Source organism: Vitis vinifera, chromosome 14 (assembly GCF_030704535.1).
Source record: "Vitis vinifera cultivar Pinot Noir 40024 chromosome 14, ASM3070453v1".
Lineage (NCBI taxonomy): Eukaryota > Viridiplantae > Streptophyta > Magnoliopsida > Vitales > Vitaceae > Vitis > Vitis vinifera.
This window is the reverse complement of record NC_081818.1, coordinates 22,263,122-22,286,362: the sequence shown is the minus strand read 5'-3', so window position 1 is coordinate 22,286,362 and position 23,241 is coordinate 22,263,122. Positions and strand designations below refer to the sequence as shown.

Sequence of the window (23,241 nt, the reverse complement as noted above, 5' to 3'; positions counted from 1 at the left end):
GACCTTGAGCCACTTTTTTTATTCAAAAATAAACACAACCCATAATTCAAAATCTTTAAAATATCACATAGCTCCCCAACATCAAACTTAATTTTTGTACCATTCACAATTATAGTAATGAATCATTCTCCTTTGAATTTCATATTGGAATATAAGCATTTAACTACCATTGGATAAAAGAGTTCTCTCACTGACACAATAGATAGTCATCTCATATTCGAAAAAAGAAGATTAAATCTGAAATAACATAACCAAGCAAAATCAATGTTCCTACTCGTAATGACATGTCTATTGGCGAAATGTAGAGAGAATCTCCATGCTAACTCTGGGCTGTTGAACATGTGGGTATCAAATGTCGCCTTTTTTCGAACGTTAACTCCACAGTCAACATCCAATCTCTTGCCTCTCTTAGTGCTCTTTGCCACCAGAGCTCGTTTGGGTGCCATTGTTAGGGATTTTGGGCTAATGGTTCAATTTTTTGATATAATGGGTAATGTGTTTAGATTTAAGGGTAAGGGTATGATTTGGAAGCTTCAAAAGCAAAATGCCTCGATTACTATAAAGAATGTGATGAAAATTGAAGCAACTAGATGTTTGGATTTCGACTTAGCATTCCAAACATCGATTGACTATTGAGTAGACTCACTCTTTTTCGAGTATAAGTTAAATGGAATTTTCATTTATGTGGGCCTTCAAAATGCCTTTAGGGGTATGGGTTAAATGAAATTTCATATATTAATTAGATAATTTACAATGGGAATAAATTATTTATAACCTATGTAATCGAAATAATTTAATTCAATTTATAAATTTTTATTACAATTTATAAATTATGTTAGGATTTGAAATTTAATGTCATCTAACAAAATATATCAAAAATAGAATATACAACAACCAATTATACCAAGTTAGATATTTTTTTTGCTAAATATGACAAAACATTAAAAATACTATTTAATTTACCTACCAACCAATATAATTAGTAAGTAGTTTAGACAATGAAAAAAATTTAGGGGAGATGAAGAATGTCAAATGAGAAGGTTTTAGAATAGAATGGTGAATGGAGAAATTAAAAGATATTTGTGTTGAAGAAGACATCCCCAAAGTTGAAATTTTAATTGTCAATATAAGATCATTGTCTAACCATACATATGTTAACAACATCTTTGACAAACAACTAATTTAATTTTATAATACAAACCTATTACCTTAAATATGGGAAAAAAAACCATTCATAATGTTAAATTGTATTATTATAATTTATATCTTAGTATTGATTATTGTTTAAATTTGAAAATGCATATTATTTCATTATTTGATTTATTTTGATTTTCAAATTTACTCAAAACTAGTAGTATGTAGTGGTTGGGAATTGGTCTTGACCGGTAGAGAGAAAACTTAACCACTACTCATTGCTACACTATTAAAATCTTGAAAACCCCTAATCGATTGACTGATGTAGTTGTATCAGTTGAGTGATTTCTCAATCGTTATATACTACCATTTTTGTCGTTATATGTTGCATCACTAGTCGCTTACCAAAATCCAATTGCTATAGCTAAAGTGAAACCACTACCCTATTGCACCAAATAAGGAACCTATATTTTGTTGCCTTAAAAAACCCATGAAAATACCTTCCATGTTTTTCAATGTAATCTTGACAATTGCAATTCTTTTTAAATTTTAAATTTTTATTTGGTACTAGAGGACATGGAGAAAGAAAAAGTGAAATATTTTGTAATCGACTTTAACGATGAAATTCATGAGGATCCATATATTGATGGTAGTTTTAACAATGATTTTCAAATCTTGAATGAGAAGGTATGAAATGATATTTCAAATGAAGAAGTCTACAAAATTCGGAATTCAATTTTATATATGAAACATAAACATTTTACAACATGTTCGCTAAAGTAACCATATTTAGTGTTCAGAAAGATGATTTGAAACGAGATAAGAATGGAGATATCATTTCTCGAAAGTGGGTATGTTCTAAAAAAGACATAAATTGGCAAAGTGTTTTCAAAATAAAAATCAACATGACCCGAGATCATTGACTAGACTTGGTTGTCAAGCTGTTTTCGTATTAGTTTTAATAGAAAATTGGAGAAGTGGATTGTTAAAGAGTTAGGGAAAACCATAATTATCATTTGGTTGATGCAATTGATATATAATTTCTTTGATTTCATCGAGCAATAAATAATTCAGATAAGGCTCAACTTCATGCAATGTGTAAAGCTAATGTTAAAATTAGCCAAATTATGGATTATATAGTGCAACAATGAGGAGGACATGAAAATGTTGGTTTCACACTAAAATATCTATACAATCTTGTTGATGCAATGTGTAGAATTGAAATTAAAAATAGTGATGCAAAAGCAACTTTGACTTATTTCTATGGAAAGGTATACACAAATCCTACTTTTAATTATAAATTCAATGTTGATTAAGAAAGTCTGCTAGCAAACTTGTTTTGGGTTGATTCAACCTCTTAATTGGATTATGCATGTTTTAGAGATATGTTGCATTTAATACAACATATCGGACCAATGCATATAAGAATTTGTTTTTCGTTTTGATTGGTATTAAACATCACCACCAAATTGTGGTGTTTGGTTGTATACTATTAATGGATGGAAGTATTGGTACATATGAATGAGTGTTAAAGTTGTTTTTTATACAATGATAAACAAAAAAACCTATTTTTTTTGTAACCAATGGGGGTAAAATAATGTATAAAACAATATAAAAAAAAGTCATTTTTGATGCGTGTCATCACTTGTGTGCATGGAATTTCTAATGAAATACATTCACAAATGTGCATATTAAGGACTTCACATCAACTTTTGCAAGTTGCATGTTCATGAGAGAGAATTCCCAAGATTTGAAACATGTTTGGCATGATATGGTGGAAAAATTGGGTCTTCATGGAATTCGTTAAGTTATGGAGATTTATGCCAAACGGAAAAAATGTGTTGAGACATATTTACAGAGAAATTTATTTGTAGGGATGAGGAACACACAAAGGTGTGAGAGTATAAATGTCTATCTAAATTGATTTTTGAAAATAGACTGTACAAGTTTATACAACAATTTGATAAAATGATAACAAAAATTTGACACAATGAGGCCAAGACAGAGTTTGAGATTAACAATGCTTCATTTATTCTTTCAACCAAATTCATTATACTTGAGAAACATACAATTAGTGTCTTCATTATGGAATTGTTCTTCAAATTGTGCGAGAAGATAAAGAATGCAAAGTTACTCTTTATGGTCAAAATAATAAATAATAACACATTTTGATCGTACATATTATCTAATTTTAGACACCCAAATTATAAATGAGAAGTCTAGTTTTGGTCGGAGATAGTAACATTAAAATGCTTTTGTATGATGTTTGAGTCCATTGTCATTTCCTATTCTCACATGGTTGTTGTTATGAAGGTTGATCATTTGGAAGAGATTCCTAGTTCGTGTATGTTGAGTCAAGTGATAAATATACCCTCCTCATATTCAAACATTTTGATAAATATTTTATATAATAATCTAAAATTAATGGTAGTGAACTTGGTGGTGTAGATTATAAACATGGGTTATAAATGTGTAGGTATCGCAATTTGAACATTATGAAGAAATTGTTGAAAAAGAATGTCATGGTGCAGGCCTAAACAATACTCAATATGAAAATGATGTGCATGATTATTGCTATTCCTTATTCAGATAACTTAGGCTAATTCAAAATGGAGACTTGTGTTTTCTTTCGTTATAACTTAGGCCAATAATTAATCTTAATGATATTATTGCATCATTGTTGGAATGAAGGAAAAAAAGTTGAGAATTGATAATCGATAGAGAATGATCCTTGATTGCCCACAACTAACCAAGTCATAGTCCACTTTATGGTTGTACCAATCGACCGCCTAAGGTCTACCAATAGAGGATTTCTCAACTAGTACATTATGCTACTTATGAGGAACCCTCTATGGTATTTCATTGTTGTTGGTTCTTCCCATTTAATTAAACAACCATATATGGAGATGTTTTGGAGATGGGGACTAAAAGATCTCATTTTCTTTAAAACATAATTTCCATCAATTTCTTCCTCATTAATTCTTGAGTATTGTTTTTCATGTCATATAATTCATCAACATATCTTTCACTTCATCATCCTTCATGGGTATAATGGTTTGAAATCTTGAGTGTTCGTTCTAATGTTATTCATGAAAATCACAAAGATAGAAGAAAAAAAAAATCATAATAACAATAAACTGCACATGGTCCGATTGGTCACGATAGTTGAATATCGTTTTTGTCGTATACCACACCTATATAATCAATTATGTTGTTGTCCTATCTAGTTTTTGTCACAGATTGCACTTGGTTAAATAGGTCCCAACAACTTAGTATCGTTTTCGACGGACTAGATCTATACAATTTGTCACGTTGTTATTCTTTCTACTTTTCATCATAGGTCGTACCAGGTTTGATTAGTCACGACAACTCGATTTTATTTTCGACATAGGTCGTACCTATACAATTGGTCACATTATTGTCCTGTCTAATTTTCATCATAAACTACCCCTGATCTGATGAATCACGACAACTCAATTTCCCTTTTAGTGTAAATCGCACTTGTACGATTGGTCGTCATTATGCTGTCTGGTTTTGATAACTTATCACACCCAATTCGATAGGTCCCGATAGTTCAGTTATGGTTTCAGCGTAGACCACACCTACACAATTAGTCATGTCATTGTCTTATCTGGTTTTCATCACAAACCGCACCATGTCAGATAGGTCTCAACAGTTCAATATCGTTTTTGGTGTATACTAGACCTATACAATCAATCACATCGTTGTCATGTCTAGTTTTTTTTCATAAACCACACTCGGTCTAATCGATTATGACAACTCATTTTCATTTTTGACGTAGAATACACCTATACGATCGACCATGTCATTGCCCTATCTAGTTTTCATCATAAACCGCACCCAGTCTGATCTATCACAACAACTTAGTTTCGTTTTCGATGTGGACCACATGTGTACAATCGGTTACGTCGTTATCTTGCTATGTTCGATCGGTCATGATAGCTCAGTTTCCTTTTCAGCGTAGATTACACCTGTAAGATCAGTCACATAGTTATTTTGTCTTGTTTTTGTATAGACCGCACTCAGTCCAATAGGTCACGATAGTTCCTTATAGTTTCGGTGTAGATCGGATGTATTTGTGCATATAGTAAACAAAATCCTTTTCTTTTCTTTGTTTCCCTCATAAAGTACTAAATCAATTGTTATTTGTCAATGCATTTGAGAGGAACTTGTTATGATAGAGGCCTTCATAGGTTCCAAATACTCTAATGTTTGTATGTGTTTAATCACATGGATTACACAATACCACTTACTAAAGTAGAATAAATGAAAAACATCTTAGTACAGGGGTTTGACTATTATAACTCAAATAAACAATACTATAGACATTCACATATTATAATTGACCTATTATCTTGACTTGGAACCCAAGATGGTCAATCAATGGGGAACTCGAAGACATATTTCCCTTATTCATGAAACTTGAAGAAGGTTTGACATAATTCAACTTGTTTGAGTATTTAAATGTTAATAATGTTTAAAAATGTGCAATATATATGGAAAAGAAAAAAGAAAAAGAAAAAACATAGTTTGGAAGCATTCCACTATTCACCCTATTATATCAAAAGTATTCTTTATTTTTTGATTGTAAGGAATAAAAAATTTAGATATTACATTTTTCCAAAATGAATTATGCATGGTTACCTATGATCAGGACAATTGTCATAAATATGGCTACAAAGGAGAAAAAATTTTATATTATCAAACTCTATTCAAGTAAAAAATGGTATGTGCACTAAGTTTGATATATGTAATAAGACATTAGAAATTACTACTAACATTCTCACAATCGTCCAATTTGATAATGTTACTCACGATGGATGGTTTTTTTTTTTTTATTATTATCAAAAATAGGTTTATGATTCTCATACAAAATCATTTACCGATCATACAAAATAAGATAAACATTAGTATATTATATTTTATATCTACCTAAACAACAACAAAGAAATGAGACTATTGAAAATGTCATTGGTAGATAAGATCTTATATTGTGTATCCCTCTCAATTGCCTCTTTAAAAATATTAAGTTTGGATGCTTCAAGATTTATCATATGTGGTGTATAATAAGTTTAATAATGACTATGAAATATAATCTAACAGTAAATTTATATGAATGAAATAATACTTACTACATCCAAATTTTTTTGTCTTAGACGTTAAGGTTGGAAATCTCCTTGAACTCTATGTTCATAATCAATATCTACAAGAAGCTCACTTAAATAATAGTTATTAAAAAAAATTTATACATATGAAAGAACATTAAATAAAATTATTAAAATACATCTATGAAGGTTAACTACAATGCAAACTTTGTTGACAATGATTTATTAAAAACATAATTACCAATAAGAGATTTAAGTACAATGCATGATTGTGAATCCACTACATCTTCCTGAATGAACATGAGGATTAACTACATAGAAAACAACACAATTATTAGCTGAAAATATAATGTTTAATCAATGAGAAAATATTATGTGAGTAGTTGTATTATATCTCACATGGTTTAAGCTTTTCCATCTTCTCTAAATCTTGAACAAACATGGATACCTTGGATTTTCTTGGCTTTCTCTCCTTGGATGTGCGTGTTTTCATTACATGACTAGGAATAAGATATAGTGATCATAATGGTTCATAAGAAGGAAAATCTCATTAATACACATGTATGCATTATGTAATGAAGAAGTTGTCATAAAAAAAAACACACATCTCATGATTATATATACCATTCCATTATCATTGTTTTGCCTTTTCATTGGAAGTGGTAATATATCAATAATTTCTTCACAAACGAGGTTTATTTTTTCTAATGATGTTAGAGATTCGTCTTTCTTTTTTCCAATCAAGTTCTCTTTCAAGTACTTGTCAATTAAAGAAGTGTTAACATCATTTTCATTTTCATTTTCTTTCTCTTTCAAAGATCTCTCTAATGAAGTTATGTTACTTTGTTTTCCATTCCCTTTGTTTCTCAAACATTTTTCTCTTAAGCAAGAAATAGTTGTTTGAATGTTGTGTATTTGACCTAAAATTCATGGAAAACACTTTGACAACTTCTATTTCCACCATTACACAAATCAAATATTTAGGTCTTCAATTGTTTAAAAGCTTTTTCCATATTCATTAAGCTTTCATCATCAACCTAATGATATATAGGAACATTGATTAATAAGATGATAATATAAGAGTTAACTACTAATATTTATACAAGTTAAAAAATATTGTTACACTAACTTAAAGTACATCTCCATGTGGAGAGATTTTCATTTTGTCATCCATATCCCTCTCCACTCTCATCTCATTTTCTTTATTTCATATTCTTTCCCGTTTTATATAACCCATATATTCACCTATCATATGTTAATGAATATATTAGACAGATCCTATTCAAAATCACTAAATACAAAATAAAATATTCAATCAAATTGGTCAATATAGCTTACATTGGGATAACCATCGAGTTTTCTAAATCTTTGTTTCATCTGTAACAACTTGTTATCTCTCCAAGCACCAATACAAGGACAAGGTCCAATAGATAGCAGTGAAAAAATTTGTTCAAACAATTTATGCTCATAGTAGAATAACTACAAATATATTTTAGGACATATACTTAGTTTACCTCACATTTTATAACAAATTCTAAATTCACCATAAGATAAATTATATATAAGGACATTACCATAAAAAATAATAAGTAACCAGAAATGTCACTTTGTTTGTTAGTCTTAAAATCTTCAATTTCATGCATAAGATAAGACAAATTCAACCAAATTTATCTTTTTTATTGAACCAGTGTCTTCTAGAATATGTGAGAATGAACGTTTAATAAAAATCTTCATTGTTAGGCATAACAAGACACCTAACACAAATAATACAAAACAAACTTAAAATCATTTCCACCATATCTGTTATCCCTAATTGGATTTTCTAACATAACTAATGTCAACTGCCCCTTTTTATCACAATATTTATTACACAACTCATTCTTATTGCTAATATATTTATTCATACACACTTTTCAACCCTTTTGCCTTCAAGCCTATAATAAATTTTACATCAATCGACAACAATTTTATACAAGTGTTATACACTTCTAATGTGTAAGAGTAAAAATCAAAATTATTTACCAACCCAAGACATAAGTCATGATCAATTTTGGTACATTGTTGTTGCAAAAGATTACCAAATCCAATCTTTTCCGTTGTCCTTTTTGTTTTGGTTGTAACTTTTCAACAATTTTAAGCATTCAATCGGATGAGCATTGTATGTGAAGATATAATTGAAAAGATATATAAATATATTTCAATTAATATTATTTTAAACAAATATAAAATTAATGAAACTTTTTATTAATTAAAAATACTTTTACATTTAGACCCACACTTTTTTTAAGCAAATATTGTTTTGAACTTTCCTTTGACTTTACCATGAAACCAATTTTATTTTTTTTTAATCTTTGGAAGCACATTCTATTTCTTATTCAAATTTTCCCTCAACTACAATTATTTGTTAGTTAGTTGAAATTTCAAATTTAGAAAATAGTAATATTAGCTAAAAAAAATATTACTCCTTACAACATTTATTCTCATTCCTTTATCACCTTCTTTTATAGTGCCCAATTGATTATTATTGCATCATAATTTGAAATAAATAGAAGCATAACAACAAGACAAAAAAATTAATTACTACATTACAAATTTCTAATTTGCCTTACCAAAAATGTATACAAGTTATGATAGACCTCTTAGGAATTGTAGGAAGTTTAGTTCCACTGTGATTGCTCCTAAAAAATAGATCAAGACATTAAGTTAATTTTCTAATATGATTTAAAATACTATAATCTATTTTTATTTTAATTCTTTTCCACTAAATATGTTAGAGGCTTAAAGTTTTTATAAAAATATATGTAATAATTTATTATTATTATTGATTTCACATTGGTTGAGGGCATAAATGAGAAGAATTATGATGCTTAAAGGACAAATTAAAATAGAACTAATACATAATAAATGAGTTATACTTCCATCAACCAAACTATCTTAAAAACTCCAACAAAATCTAACTCATATTTCAATCAAATTTGTATTACTATTTTACAAAGAAATGTCAAAGAACATACAAACAAAATTACCACTCAAAATTCCCCACAAATCTCTTTACATTTTCAATTGTGGGAATATTATGGACCACTCCATTATTATCTTGAAAATCTCATCGATACCATCTTCGTTACCCCTTCCTAGGATAAATAACTCTTATACAAACTATGTTCAATAAAAAAAAAGATTAAAAATGGAGGTATCAAAATTCAAGGTCTCTCAATCAATCAAAATTGAAACTTTAAAAAAATAAGTTGATTACCCATTTTATTAAATTCATCCATTAATTAAACTCATTTTTTATTATGTTTTTTTTTCCTCTTCTATTATGATTTTAAGGTAAAAGGCACATTTTCAACTCATTATCTCCATCTTGAAATTTCTCTTTCCCTTTTCCTATTTTCTTAAATTCCCAATTATCATTTGACACTACAATCCTAAAATTTGCCAATAATCTTCAATAGGTAGACATTTATTGAAGGAGTTATGTGAGATATGCTCCTCATTAAAAACGTAACATTGATAAAGTAGAGTAGAACATGCTGATTTTTTTCCCCATAAAATTTTAACAAAATGCAAATGTGTATGTGTATATATATATATATATATATATATATATATATATATATAGAGAGAGAGAGAGAGAGAGAGAGAGAGAGAGAGAGAGAGAGAGAGAGAGAGAGAGAGAGAGAGAGAGAGAGAGAGAACAATTCCACAATGGAGAATTTTTATTTTTATAAAAACATCAATAATACTGACATTTTTTGTGAGCTTAGAAGACTACTCTAAGAACTACGTCACAAGTGAGATATGCTCCTCATTAAAAACGGAACATTGATAAAGTAGAATAGAACATGTTGATTTTTTTTCCCCATAAAATTTTAACAAAATGCAAATGTGTGTGTATGTGTACGTGTGTGTGTGTGTGTATACATAGAGAGAGAGCAATTCCACAATGGAGAATTTTTATTTTTATTTTATTTTTATAAAAACATCAATAATTCTCACATTTTTTTTAAGCTTAGAATACTACTCTAAGAACTACGTCACAAGTGTCTTTGGATTGACCATAAGTTCTACAGTTTCAATTTGATTTGATTTTATTTTTTTCTTCCTGCTTTGTCGAAATTTTCACTTTAGGTATTTTTTTTCTTCTTCTTTTTGCTTTGTCCTTACTCAAGGTCTTCTTTTTCATTTTCTTGGTTTGTCTTCACTTCAAGTTTTTTTTATTCTTCTTCTTCCTTCTTCATCTTCAACTCCAACCAAGCTTTAGTCTTGTCTTCCTCGTTAAACCATGGATTAAAATATTGTATTTCGGCGGACCTTAACACAATATATAGGGGAGAAATATCGATACTTCATTTTTTCGTCAATTTATCGTGAGTTTCTCCTATATTTATTAATTTATCGTCATTTTATCAATTTTCAATGATTTATCGTGATATTTTGCCGCGATCAACCTGGGACGATGTGGTCAAAGGTAAAAAACTCGTCGCTAGGCCAACCACCGGGCCAATCTTGCTTCTCATTAAATATACTCCACCAAACATATATAACCTAAAACTCATCATATAAACATAATACTAAATAATATTTTAATGAACAAATTAATTATAATTATTTTATAATTAAATGAAATTTTTTTATTTAATTAATTACCAAAAATATAAAAAAATTATCATGATGATTTTCTTCATAATATTTTTAATATCATTAATATATTAATTAAGTATTAAAAATTATACATATATTAAATGAATTATAATTTTAATGTTAAATATATTTTAAAATCATACAAAGTATAATCAAATATCACAATATTATTATCGAATAGTATTTGATATAATTTAATAATAAATGTATATTTATGAAATTTATATATTTTTAATCGACCTCATATATAATGTTATTATAAAATATGATAAATTATATATATATCTCAATTTATTGAACAAAATAATTTAAAAATATTTATTATATTTTTAATTTTATTTTTAAGAGTTTTTTTTAATATTTTTATAAGTTTTAATTAATTTTAGATTTATTGATATTGTGTCAAAATATTCATCAATTTATTTTTGATATATTCGTAAAATTAAAGTATTAATATATTTATAATTATCAATATTTTTATCCTCGATTAAAACCAACCATGTTGACGAGAGCATAAGAAGAAAAAAAAGATTTATGAGGGAATGGGAAAGAGAAGAGAAAAGAGAATAGGAAGAAAATAGACAGGGTAGGAAAGTGGGGGGATAGGAGATACTGACACCCTATTCCTATTCCTGTACTTGTTATTTATTTATTTAATTTTTAAAATCTATTTTCCATTTGGATGGTGTAGATTCAAAGACCTTCATCTAATAGCTAGAAATCCCTAGGGGTATGGTACTCACTTTTGCTATTGAAGAATTTTCCTAGTTATATAAATGCATAATTGCGTACCATGAATGGCCATTTTGCCTGAGTAAATTCAGCAGAAAAGGTTAGTGCAGTAGTTAAGAGAGACTTTTCTCAGTTTTCTGACACTACAATGCCAATCACACTTGCTAGTACAGCTTTATGACTCCAAGAATGACATATCTTAGGCTAGCTTGGGTCAGATTGGGCCCCCAGAGGAACTTAGGCCCATTATGAACCGTCACAAAGCAGGAAGAGGAACCACCTATGAACTGTAATACTAATTAAAGCTGGCTCATTACCCATAATTCAAAACCACGCGTAACTCAACACAATGGACAAAAGAAATTCATATGCTAATAAAGAAGAGATTTTCACTCGAAAATATCTCAATGACTCTAATACTAGTTAGGATAAAGACCATATGCTAATAAAATCCTTATTTGATATTTATCCCCTAAATGGACCAACCTATAATAATCGCCTCAATTAGACTAATCACACATTCTCAAAAAGAAATTCATACATATATTTTTTTTTGTTACGTCCGGTTGGAAAAATCTCTACCTCTCATTTCTTCTTTACAAAAAAAATAACCTTCACATGAAGTCCAAGAAATAAAATTGTGACATATTTTTTTATGAGTGTGCTATTTGACTACTTCAATCATATTTATGCTAAACAAGAAAAAAAAATTGTAAAAATCGAGATATCATTGACATTGAAAAGAAAACATTTTTACTATATATGATGATATTCAATTTATTTTTATATTAAGATAGTGTTTTTTTTTTTAACTTAATTTTAAATAAAATTTAAAATTAAATAATATTAAGTATTAAATTATTTAATTTTTAATATTTCATTTTTATTAAATATTAAAAATTTAAAAAAAAAACTAATAGAATACTTTTAATATTAAAAAAAAAAAGTGAGAGTAAAAAAATTTTAAAAAAGAGAAAAAAAATCTGAAATTTGAAATGGGAAAACAAGCTAAACAACACCTAAGTGATAAAAAATTGACACATAATAAAGTAGTAATAATATTTTTTTATTTTTTTTTATTTTTGTAGCTAAAGGGTATAAAGTTAAGTCTTATTTTGGTTATTTTTGAGGTTTTTAGATTTATGTGGTCAAGTGGGTTCAAAGACTTTCAAAAGCAGGGGCCAAACTCAACTTTAATCTTATTAGGGGGAAAATTCCTGGAAGCAGCTACCAAGGAAGGCTCGAGCCACGCGGAAAACGTGAGGGGTAGCGCCTCTCATAACGTCGGTTTCATCGATTTCTACTATGACTTGTAATCCAAACTAACGAAGGAATATCCTCAACCACTAAAGTTGGGGATGCTTGATTCCCCACCCACCCAACTACACAAATTAATCTCCCACTCTTTCCCCACTAAAATTATTACCCCTATATGAATCTATGCGATTTATAGTCGAGGGGTAATTTCGGCAAGTTTATTTGGCCCGATCTCCTCCTCGCTCCAACCATTCAAACCCAATCCAATTTAATATTTTTATAATATTTATAATTTGATTCTATATGATAATATTTATTTTTAATTTTTTTTAAAACATCATATTATAATTATCTCATATATTTTTTAAAAAATGTATAATTTTATATTTACGTTTTAATTGTTATCTTGAAATATTATTTAATTTATTATTTGAATTTTGATATAAATATATTTAAATTTTTTTAAAAAAATATTATGAATAAATTTTAAATTATACCATTAAATAAATTCGATCAAACTTACTTGATTGAATATTTTAGGTTATAGGTTGCATGGAGCTCAGACTAATTGATTTATAACCCTAATTTTCATATATGATGGATTTCTAATTTATATTTATGATTTATTTATGGGATTTGGCTTTGGAGTATCAACCAAAGGGAATTAGAAATTAAACCCACAATAATGTATTAATAATTAGAGAATTTTGTTAAATGAGCTACAACTTGCACGACACCCATAATTTGTATGTTCGTTAAACGGCGTCGTATCAAGGAATTTATATGATTGAAACGACGTCGTTAATTGTAGCCGAACCCAGAGATACGATACCCAAATGCCGAAAGGGCCTCTCTCTAGTAAGAGTAGAGGAAGAAAAGACGACTGCCCCATTTTCCGATCTTCTTTCTCACCATCCGAGACTTTCAGGAAAGGAAAACACAGACTGAAATGGCGGACAGAGAAGAAGATCCACAGAGGTTGAAGAAGATAGCCGCGGCGGCGTACGACTACGAGAACGACCCAAGATGGGCAGACTACTGGTCCAACATCCTCATCCCTCCCCACATGGCCTCTCGCTCCGATGTTCGCGAACACTTTAAGCGCAAGTTCTACCAGCGTTATATCGTCCGTACACTTCCTCGTCTTTAACCCCCTTCTTTTGTTTAGTTTCCTTTCACTTGTCCATACATCTAGATATGCCTATAATTGTGTATGCAGATGTGTATTTGTGTTGTATGTAAGTCTTTATGTATTCTTCTTGATCCTATGAGATTTTTTTCTTTGGACTCTTGTATGCGGTCGTTTGGAGATTCCTATCCGGGTCATTACGGATTTCTGGGGTTTTGGTTTCTAGCAATTGGGTTGAGTTGGATTTTATTTTTTCCCATTCATTACTTCCCACTGTTTCTGTTTCTGTTTCTGTTTTTGGGCACCTGAAGTATCGGTTTTTTCTTTTCTTTATATGGCTTCTTTGAATTAGATCGTATCTCTGATGGATTTCTTTCGTTTTGTCTGTCTTCCATGTGGGTTTCAATTCTCTGTCAGTCGGGTTTGTGGATTTTTTTATTTTTGGACCTGTTCTTCATGATTTTATTGGAATTAGAGCTACACCTTGTTAATCTCATCTCACCTGTTTTGGGTTTTTGTTTTTGGGCTTTGATTCTTGGAATCTGAAATGAGGGTTTTAGAAATTTATTGGCGCATTTGAAAATATGAAAATTTTCATTTTCTTGTTTGTGTTCTTGATTTTATATTTTTTGTAACGGTTGAACTGAAAGTCTGATTGAGTTTTATCTTTTTATTTGTTTATTTCCCTTAGCCTTCGCAGCTTTGATTCTTGGACTTTTAAAATAGGTATTTGTTTGATTCATTTTCCATAACGTTTAGTATCATAGTTTCCGTGCATATATATTTTTTGATTGTATGAATCTAGTGGAACTAGAACTGAACCCAATTGAGTCTCATTTGGGTTTTATTTCTTCCACTTATTGTACTTGATTCTTGGACACAAGATTGGTTTTCCATGGATTTTGTTTTTGTGCTGCTGAGAAATTCTTTACTCTTCTATTTTTGTTTTAATTTTTTTTTTTTGTAGTTTTATTTCCTATATTTCTTATTTTTGCAGTTTTGAAATTTTTTCTTATTTGTTTTTATGGTTGAGAATTTGGTCTTTGGGTTTCTTTGATGGTTTTACCTCTGATTGTGATGCTGCTTTTGGCTTCTTCTTGGTAAGCTGTTACCTTGGGATTAGAAACCAGCATAGGTAGCTTCCCTTCTCCATTATAGGTTTGGTGGTTGACCTCTCAGGTTTTGGATTTTGATTTCATAGAATGGCATGTTGTGATTCTCAAAGTCAGCTTATGAGGAGTTCGTGTGTTATCTTCTTCTCCTCATTCCTTTGAGTGTGCCCTTATATGGATTTCAACTTGCAACACTCTTCCCTCCTAATTTTTTTCCCATGTTTAATCCACCCAACAGTTTGATTTCTGGACATATTTTTTAGAGTAGATCTTAAAGGTCTTACTAAAAAAAAAAGATCTTATAATTGTAGTGCAGATATCTCTTTTTTCTATTGATTTTGGTTCTTTTTGCACTGAATGTTTCTTTTTCACTTTGAAAACCTGACACTTCAGATAAGTGTTGTGCTTGGCCTGCCTTTAAATCCATATATTTGAGTCATGATGGTGTATTTGAAAGGCGGAGAATCATCCCACCGTATAAAAGGATAGGACTCCTGGTATTAGTATTAAAGACCTTTGCATGATTTCTGGTTTCCTGTGGATGGGGTTTCATTAGATGAAGATGGCTTTCCTGTTTAGTGTTTTCATTGACAGGTTGCTGTTAGCTCAGGGAATTTTTTATTTTTTTATATTTTTTTTCCCGTTTTTTCAATTTTCTTTTTCTTGGTTTTACTTAGGGAGGGAGTAGGGGGAGAGGGTTCTGGGTGTGTCCTACTGGGTTCGCTTTGCTCTGGCACCTTTTAATTCTCCTCTTCTCTCTTTTTGATTCTTCGTTTATTCTTACTGCAAACTTGGTGCTGCTTGTTGTTCCAGTTCTCGATGTTTTCTTATGAAACTAGGAAAATCCTTTCATTTTAATCTGGAATGTGTTCCCCCCCCCCCCCCCCCCCCAGGGAGGGGTGTGCCTTTTAGGTTTTAAGTTTAGGCATTTCACATGAACTTCATGGTTCTGTTTTTGAATGGTTGAGAATTCCCATTCACTTCTAAAAAGAATTCCCTTCTCCAAATTTTCTTCTGGCAAACTCTTTCCTGTTTTCATTCTTCTGGACATTTTTTTTATTTTTTATTTTTATTTTCTTGTGAAACTAGAAATTAAACTTAAAATTGTTTTGGTTTTCCTTCTCTTATTTGTGCTTGCTTTCTGTGTTTTATATTTGGACTTCCATGAATTAGGGTTCTGTTATTTTATTATTTCTCCAAGTAGTTCATTGTTCATCTTTTTCCCTTGCTTTAGATTATGTCCTTGTATCGGGTTTCAACATCTTTTCTTTCCTTTTACTAATATATCTATTCTTTTTATACATGCTCGTGAATTGGGAATTAAACATTAAAATCTTGTTTGAATATCTGATTTAACATTTGCTTCTGGATCTTTTTATACTTTAAATTGTAATGCTAAGATTCTCACCTTTTGGTTGGAAATTTTCTCCCTAGCTTCCTTTGAAAACGGTTTGGGTACTTTAGTGCATCTTCAGTTAGTGCATTTAATATATCTATTTTGTGTTATATATATTGAAATTATTGCTTTGCGTGTTTCAAAAAATGGGGTTAACTATAGGTTTGTGGAAAGGGAATGGGTATTTGAATACACAACTATACTTTTTGGGGTTTAATTATATCATGGAGTTAAGAGACACATGCGAACTCATGCCGTTTGCATTCTAATTATTATATGGGCCTCTAGAGGCTTTTGGAAATATGTTGTTTTAATTTGGCATGTTTCTGCTACTCATCTAGCTTTATCTTACCTTTTGTTGCTTAGACAATGATTCTCTGATGATCCTTCACTTTGTTTGGAAAGCAGGATCCTGAGCTTGTGGTTGAGGCAATGTCTATGGGTAGTTCATCCTCGTCATCGTCATCAGCTGCAAGTGAGCAACCACGGGCACGTAACTCAGGTAGATAAATTCTTGTTTCTACTATGAAAATTGCAATAGAAAAGGAAAGAAAATACTGAATGTATATGTTCTGAACTTCTTTTGTTCTTCACTTGCTGGATTACTGTTTTATTGAACCCAATCCAATATATAATGTAGGGTCTGCTACCAGGACATCTGGGGCATCAGCAACTTCAGGCCCAACTCCAACTCCAGCTCCGACTTCCATGCGTTGGGATCGACAAACCATACAATTTTCTGTCAATGCTTGGGTAGAGTAAACTTTTCATGCATGCATGCATGCACAAACACAACACAACCCACTGTGGATTTTATTTCATGATTTTTTTCTCAGGCAGTCATGTTTTGCCCGTGGCATGAATCCAAATATGCTGAATAACATGTATATATATATATATATATATATATATAAACGAATAGGAATCTGAATATGATGAATTATGAAAGTATGGCTCAACTTTGGTAAGCTCTGTTTTTGAATTAATTTTTTTATTTTATTTTATTATTTATTTATTTTATCTCAACATTTCATGATTTACTTATTTTTTGCTTGGCTTGAGGCTTAATTATTTTTATCTGAATGTTTTCTTAATTTTCTTTGGTTACACGTACTGATTCCTTGCATGTGACTAATTGGTGAATTTAATTGGTTTTATATTCACAAACTATTATCTGTTTTTGGGTCAACGTATAACAACTTGTCTGATTAACTGTTTTTGTTGAATTTTAATCCTTTGAGATTGATTCCATCCCCCCTTTCCCCAACCAAAAAAAATAAAATCCTTTTTTTACTTAATCTCTTCATAAGTGGATGTGAAGAACAACTGTCATTTCTGTAGCAAACAAAATACTATTATAAGAGTGATGGAAGTAGATAAGTTATAAAGACCTTATATTTTGACTTAAGTACCTAAATAAATCATTTTAGAATTTCTTGTTACTTGTTATGTCTGGATTCTTCATTGTTTTATTTTATTAGAAACAATTGCAAGAGAAGGAGATTGCGTAGGGAGTAGCAGCCACCATGAATAAACAAAATCTGGTACTCAGTGATTTTATTGAATTGAATAGAATTTCAAATGACCCGTGGAAGTGATATATTAATACACTAAAAAAAATGCGCCTTTTTGTGGTACTCTTGCAACATCTTTCATAAAAAACCCTTATGCATGCTTTTGTTGTGTAATTCTTTGGTTTATAGCTCAACATGAATTCAAAGTTGAGACATATGAAGTGGGATATTGAGAACAAGAACACATCTTTTCTTTAAATGTGAAATGGATCGATCAGCTTTGGTTTTTCAATTTTTGTTGGTTCGTTGGGATGAAGGTCCTTCCTGTGGTCATCAATAATTCTCTCACCTGCTCTTTTAATGCTTAATATTTTACAGTTTCCTTTGGGGATCAAGAACAGTTAACTAGATAGTAAAACTTGCTCAGATGCCCTAATTAACAAATCGATGCAATGGCCAATAAAAGAAAGGATAAACTGATGCAAGCCATTGTGAGCACTAGAAACAATCTGTTGGCCATTTTCCTGCTAAATGTTGAGAAACAATGTACACTGGATAAGTGCATTGTTGAAGATATATAGCTGCTGGAAGTGTTGAAAGGCCATGTTAATGAGTTTTTGAACCATTAATTTGTCCTTGCACAGTGTATTCTAAGTTACCATTTAATTGTGATTGAACCTTGCTTCAATACAAAACTTGTTTTTCATTCCTTAAAATGACCATTGTGAATTCTTTTACTTTAGCAATTCTTTAATCTTTCTGTCACCAAACTAGTGCACTATAATTGTTGTTGACAATTTAATCATGGTTTTCTTTATTTGATTTCTGTCAAGGTTGGTATATTTTTGGACTTGAAATTTTTTTTTGTTGCAAGGGTAGTTTATGGGCCATCACTGTTACTGCTTTCAAATATTATTGCCTCGAAGGAAAAAAAACAGAAGATCATCATTTTAAATTTTTAATTGTTTATTTTTTCAAATAAGATTTCAGCAGTTAAATTATTTTTATTTTATTTTATTTTTCATTGAAAGTTTTTTTTTTTTATAGACAAAGAGAAAAAATTAAATTAAAACACGCCAAAACAAGGGGTGCTCCCTATGTACACAGGCAGTATACAAAGAAAGCCAATCCCGAGGCAACAAAGGAGGGAAAAAACCTAGAAAGGACAAAGTTAATTTCATTGAAAGTTAGATGACCAATTTTCCTAATAGTATCAGAGCATCAGTTGGTGAGAGCTATGTTTTTTACCCTTACCGCATATTATTTAGTTTCCCAATTTATTAAACCATTGTAAAACCAAAAGAGGCTGATTATGATTGTTTGCCTATGGGCCTATGTCACTCCATTTGTGGCTGTGGGGACGCATGTGAGGGGGAGTGTTAAAGAACATGATATGCATTGTGGATCCAAATCTTGCAAGCTTAAGCTTTTAGGATTTGGCCCCCTCTAATAGGAAGGATGTTTCTATCAAATATTACTGGCCATGAGGAATGATCACAGAAAATCATGCATGCTAGCTATGGTAAATCTAGTGCTATGTCCTGTTCACATGCCATTTTTCATTTAGTTGATATTGCCTTTTGTACCTTTTTGGTTTCCTCTGTAGGTGTTTGTTGTGGCTGTGCTGGCAATATTTCCAATTATACCTCAGAATCTTTCAAATAGGGCATATCGGCTATCATTTATGGGCACTGCATGTTCCTCTCTCTATTCTTTGTACTCACTATACGGGGTAATCTTACTGTACTCGTTTCATCATCTTTGTGATCATTTATTTATTTTGGATGTGATGCTGCTATCATTCTTCTATTGATTAGTCTGTATCTGCAGAAACCTAGGGCATGGAATTTGCAGGCTGTGCAAGTGTGGTTTCAGTCAGTAATCGCAACAAAGGATTTTCTCTACTTCATTTACTGCCTTATGTTTGTAACATCACATCTTTACCTCAAATGTGAGCATTTCTGAGCCTCTAATTTTTGTTTCTTTCTCCACGTGTTTGAACCTATAGTGAGCATTTTTACTCCATTACCTCTATAGAGCTGATGTTGAGCTTCATTGCAGTTGCTTTAATTCCCATTTTGTGCCGAGCTGTTGAACATGTTGCCAAGTTCCTTAGGCGCAATTTCACTCGTTCCTCCTTGTACAGGTAGGAGAAGCCTTATTTTTGTTTGTTTGTTTGTTTTTCCCCCTTTCAAATGCAATTGTTTTATTAATTATCGTCTTTGAATTTATTTAAATTAGCATGTTTGTTTATAGATTCCTCCTTTGCAGACAAAAACCTTGGATGAAACTGAAATCCTTGTTGGAGAGGTTTTGCTTTTCCATTTTTTTAATGTAAAAAAGTTTTTTATTAGGAAAGTTTTTTTATTTACCTTCCTGTTTTGGTTTGTTTGACCATTTCAACAGTGCCATTTGGCATTGTAGAGCACACAGACAGACAAAAACAAACACTGCACACAAAAAACCAAGGATCCTAAGAACAATCTTATTCAAAATTCTAGAAGCCAGGATCTGGTTAGTTGTTGTTGAAGATTATCTATTATATACATGGACTGTGCTCCCATTGGCACTTTCCGTATGCATTTTTATTATCTATCAAGAAATGAAGAAAGAGAGAAAAACTAAAGAAAAAAGGAAGAAACATAAAAATAAAAATACAAGTCCTTTCACATTTTTTTAATTTGTTGGATTGCTAGAAGTACAAATTGGTGATGGGTCACCAGCTTGAGGTCTAGGGTAATTCAACGTGGCGGAGAGGTTTCTTGAAACCCCATCATATAACTTAGGATTTGGAAATAGTTTTCTTTAACTTACATTTTTAATAAGTTGTTTATTTACTTGTTGTCTAGAAACATCATCTCTAGTATCACTTAATTAAACCCACTAGTATAAATGTTTAACATATCAATCATTTATTGGCAACCACCTTTTGTTATGTCTTGCCCTAGCTTGGAGATACTTGAACATATTAGCTGTATTCTGCACCTTAAGATTGGTGGTTCTACAAAAGTGACACCTAGATACACACCCACATTTGATGCTACACCCAAGTCCATGTAATATAGACTAGTATTATATGCAAAGGGTTATTAGTGCTAAAATCATTTTATGCTTAAGCCTGGATGTGAACTAAAAATGTATCTGGATAGCACCTCCTCAACCCTTGGTGTGAATGGTCCCCTTCCCTTATTTAGTTAACCACTGGTGGGCCTGGCATGGCTTGTTTGGAGTCATTCTTTCTCTTAAGAGACTTACTTGTTTTGTAGGACAAGAGGCTCTATCATTGTTCCAAAGCAGTAAGTAGTCATTTTGTTTTTTATTTTAATTATTTAATTTTTCTGGTTGTCCAGGAAATACTTGGAAGAGCCTTGCGTCTGGGTGGAGTCAAATGCTACTACCCTCAGCATATTGTCTTCACACACTGAGATTGGTCTTGGCTTCCTTTTGATTCTCTCTTTGTTGTCGTGAGTTGCTCAATTCCTTCCCTTCCTTTTTTTTTTGTTTTATTTTTAATCCATTCTGTTTTCTCATTTTTTAACATTTTTTTTCACCTTTTCAATTTCTCATAGGTTTTTAATTTTCATGTGCAGGTGGCAGCGCAACATAATACAAACTTTCATGTATTGGCAGGTTTGTTTTTGTTCTTTTTTGATATCTACTTTGGAGGAATTCCTACTCTTATGTAGGTTTACATTTGTGCTTAAAGGAGAAGGTTTTCATGAGGTGATCAGTTTTTTGGTGTGGGGGAGGAATGGGAGGTTTTTGTCTGTTTTGTGCTTTGTTGTTATCTCATAACTTGGAAGTGTACTTTTTAGTTTTTACTATGGTAGACTTAGGATTTCTGTGGGTCACTAGTTGGGTAATTCCTTTGCTTGGGATAGGTTGAGAATTTGAAACTCAACAAGAATTCGGGTCAGAATTGGGTTTAAGATACTGGTCTGTTTGGTCTTGAATATCAGTATTTATTGCATATTCTATATCTTTTACTTATAAATGTATGCACCCACTCAGTTTCTGACATGGTCCACTCCAATGGGGTTGTTTTTAGGTAAAAACCTATTGAGGTTCTCCCTCAATTTTTCGGTCAGTTTGGGTTTTATGGTATTTAAGTACTTGGATTAGTCATGGGCACATGCATGTTGGTATTGCTTAGTATTGGCCATGGGGTTCCTGTTGTATTATAAGCATTATATTCGTTACGTTTAAGGTTTATTTAACAGAACCTCACAAAATGATGTTTTCCCTTGCAGCTGTTAAAGCTAATGTATCACGCACCTGTGACTGCTAGCTACCATCAAAGTGTGTGGAGTAAGATTGGAAGGACCATTAATCCGCTTGTCCACCGCTATGCCCCATTCCTAAATACTCCAATTTCTGCAATTCAGAGATGGTGGTTCCGGTGAAGCCCAAAGGGAGGATGCTATGAGGAACAAGAAAATTGGGCGGTGTTCATGTGGGATATATACTAGAAGTCTATAACCACCAGAACATTCATTTTGAAGAAAAATTAGCTACGTGAACCGAAGCAGCCATCTAGCAAATAACCTCATAGTTCTTTTGCCCTTTTTCCTGTGACTGCTGTACTTACTTACCCACAGGGTATGGGTTTGATTAAAGAATTATCTTCCATTTAGTTTTATGGTCATGATAAATGGCACTATATCTGGAATCTATGCTGAACTAGAGGGGAAGGGCATTTCATTTACAAATTTTTTATCCCTGATTTGTGTTGCTGTGAACACTGAAAAGGTTGTGTAGCAACTCACGGTTGTGGTGGTTGGGATGTGCCACTGCCCCAAAGGCGATACTTACTTTGATTGTTTGTCAATTCACAACTCTAGCCTTTTACTCCCGTCAGTTTTGGTTGAAGTGTTAAATTTTGAATTGAACAAATGATTGAATGATGTGTGTGCCAAGTGAAGAAAGAAAGTCGCCAATTTTGGGATATTTGTAGGTGTATGTAGTCATGATAGAAAATTGTTGTTTGGCATGTATCAGATTTGAATCTGTAGTGCCAAGGGTTTGTAAAAAAATGGAGTCTTTTATATATATATATATATATAATGCAAGTCTTAAAGGATACAAGCTATTCTTATTCTCTATTTTTAAAAATAAAAAATAAGAAATATATTAAAACCATGCCTTATTTATCCATGTAAAATGTTGTTATCAGAAGAAATGTCAAAGGTGGATT

General features: G+C 31.1%; 1 protein-coding gene across 2 annotated transcripts; it reads left to right on the top strand.

The window, feature by feature from the left end:
• Window positions 1-13,482: 13,482 nt before the first annotated feature.
• Window positions 13,483-22,904, top strand: LOC100256561 (uncharacterized). Of its 2 annotated transcripts, XM_002282998.5 has the most exons (9): window positions 13,483-14,022; window positions 16,942-17,035; window positions 17,174-17,286; window positions 19,654-19,779; window positions 19,878-19,998; window positions 20,109-20,193; window positions 21,398-21,511; window positions 21,638-21,677; window positions 22,298-22,904. In XM_002282998.5, exons 1-9 carry the CDS (start codon window positions 13,846-13,848, stop codon window positions 22,448-22,450), a joined length of 1,023 nt encoding a protein of 340 aa, XP_002283034.1. In that variant the 5' UTR covers window positions 13,483-13,845; the 3' UTR covers window positions 22,451-22,904. The 2 variants fall into 2 exon arrangements, with proteins under 2 accessions (XP_002283034.1, XP_059598421.1); XM_059742438.1 differs by lacking the exon at window positions 22,298-22,904 and having other exon boundaries at window positions 13,652-14,022; window positions 21,638-22,024.
• The last annotated feature ends 337 nt before the right edge of the window (window positions 22,905-23,241 follow it).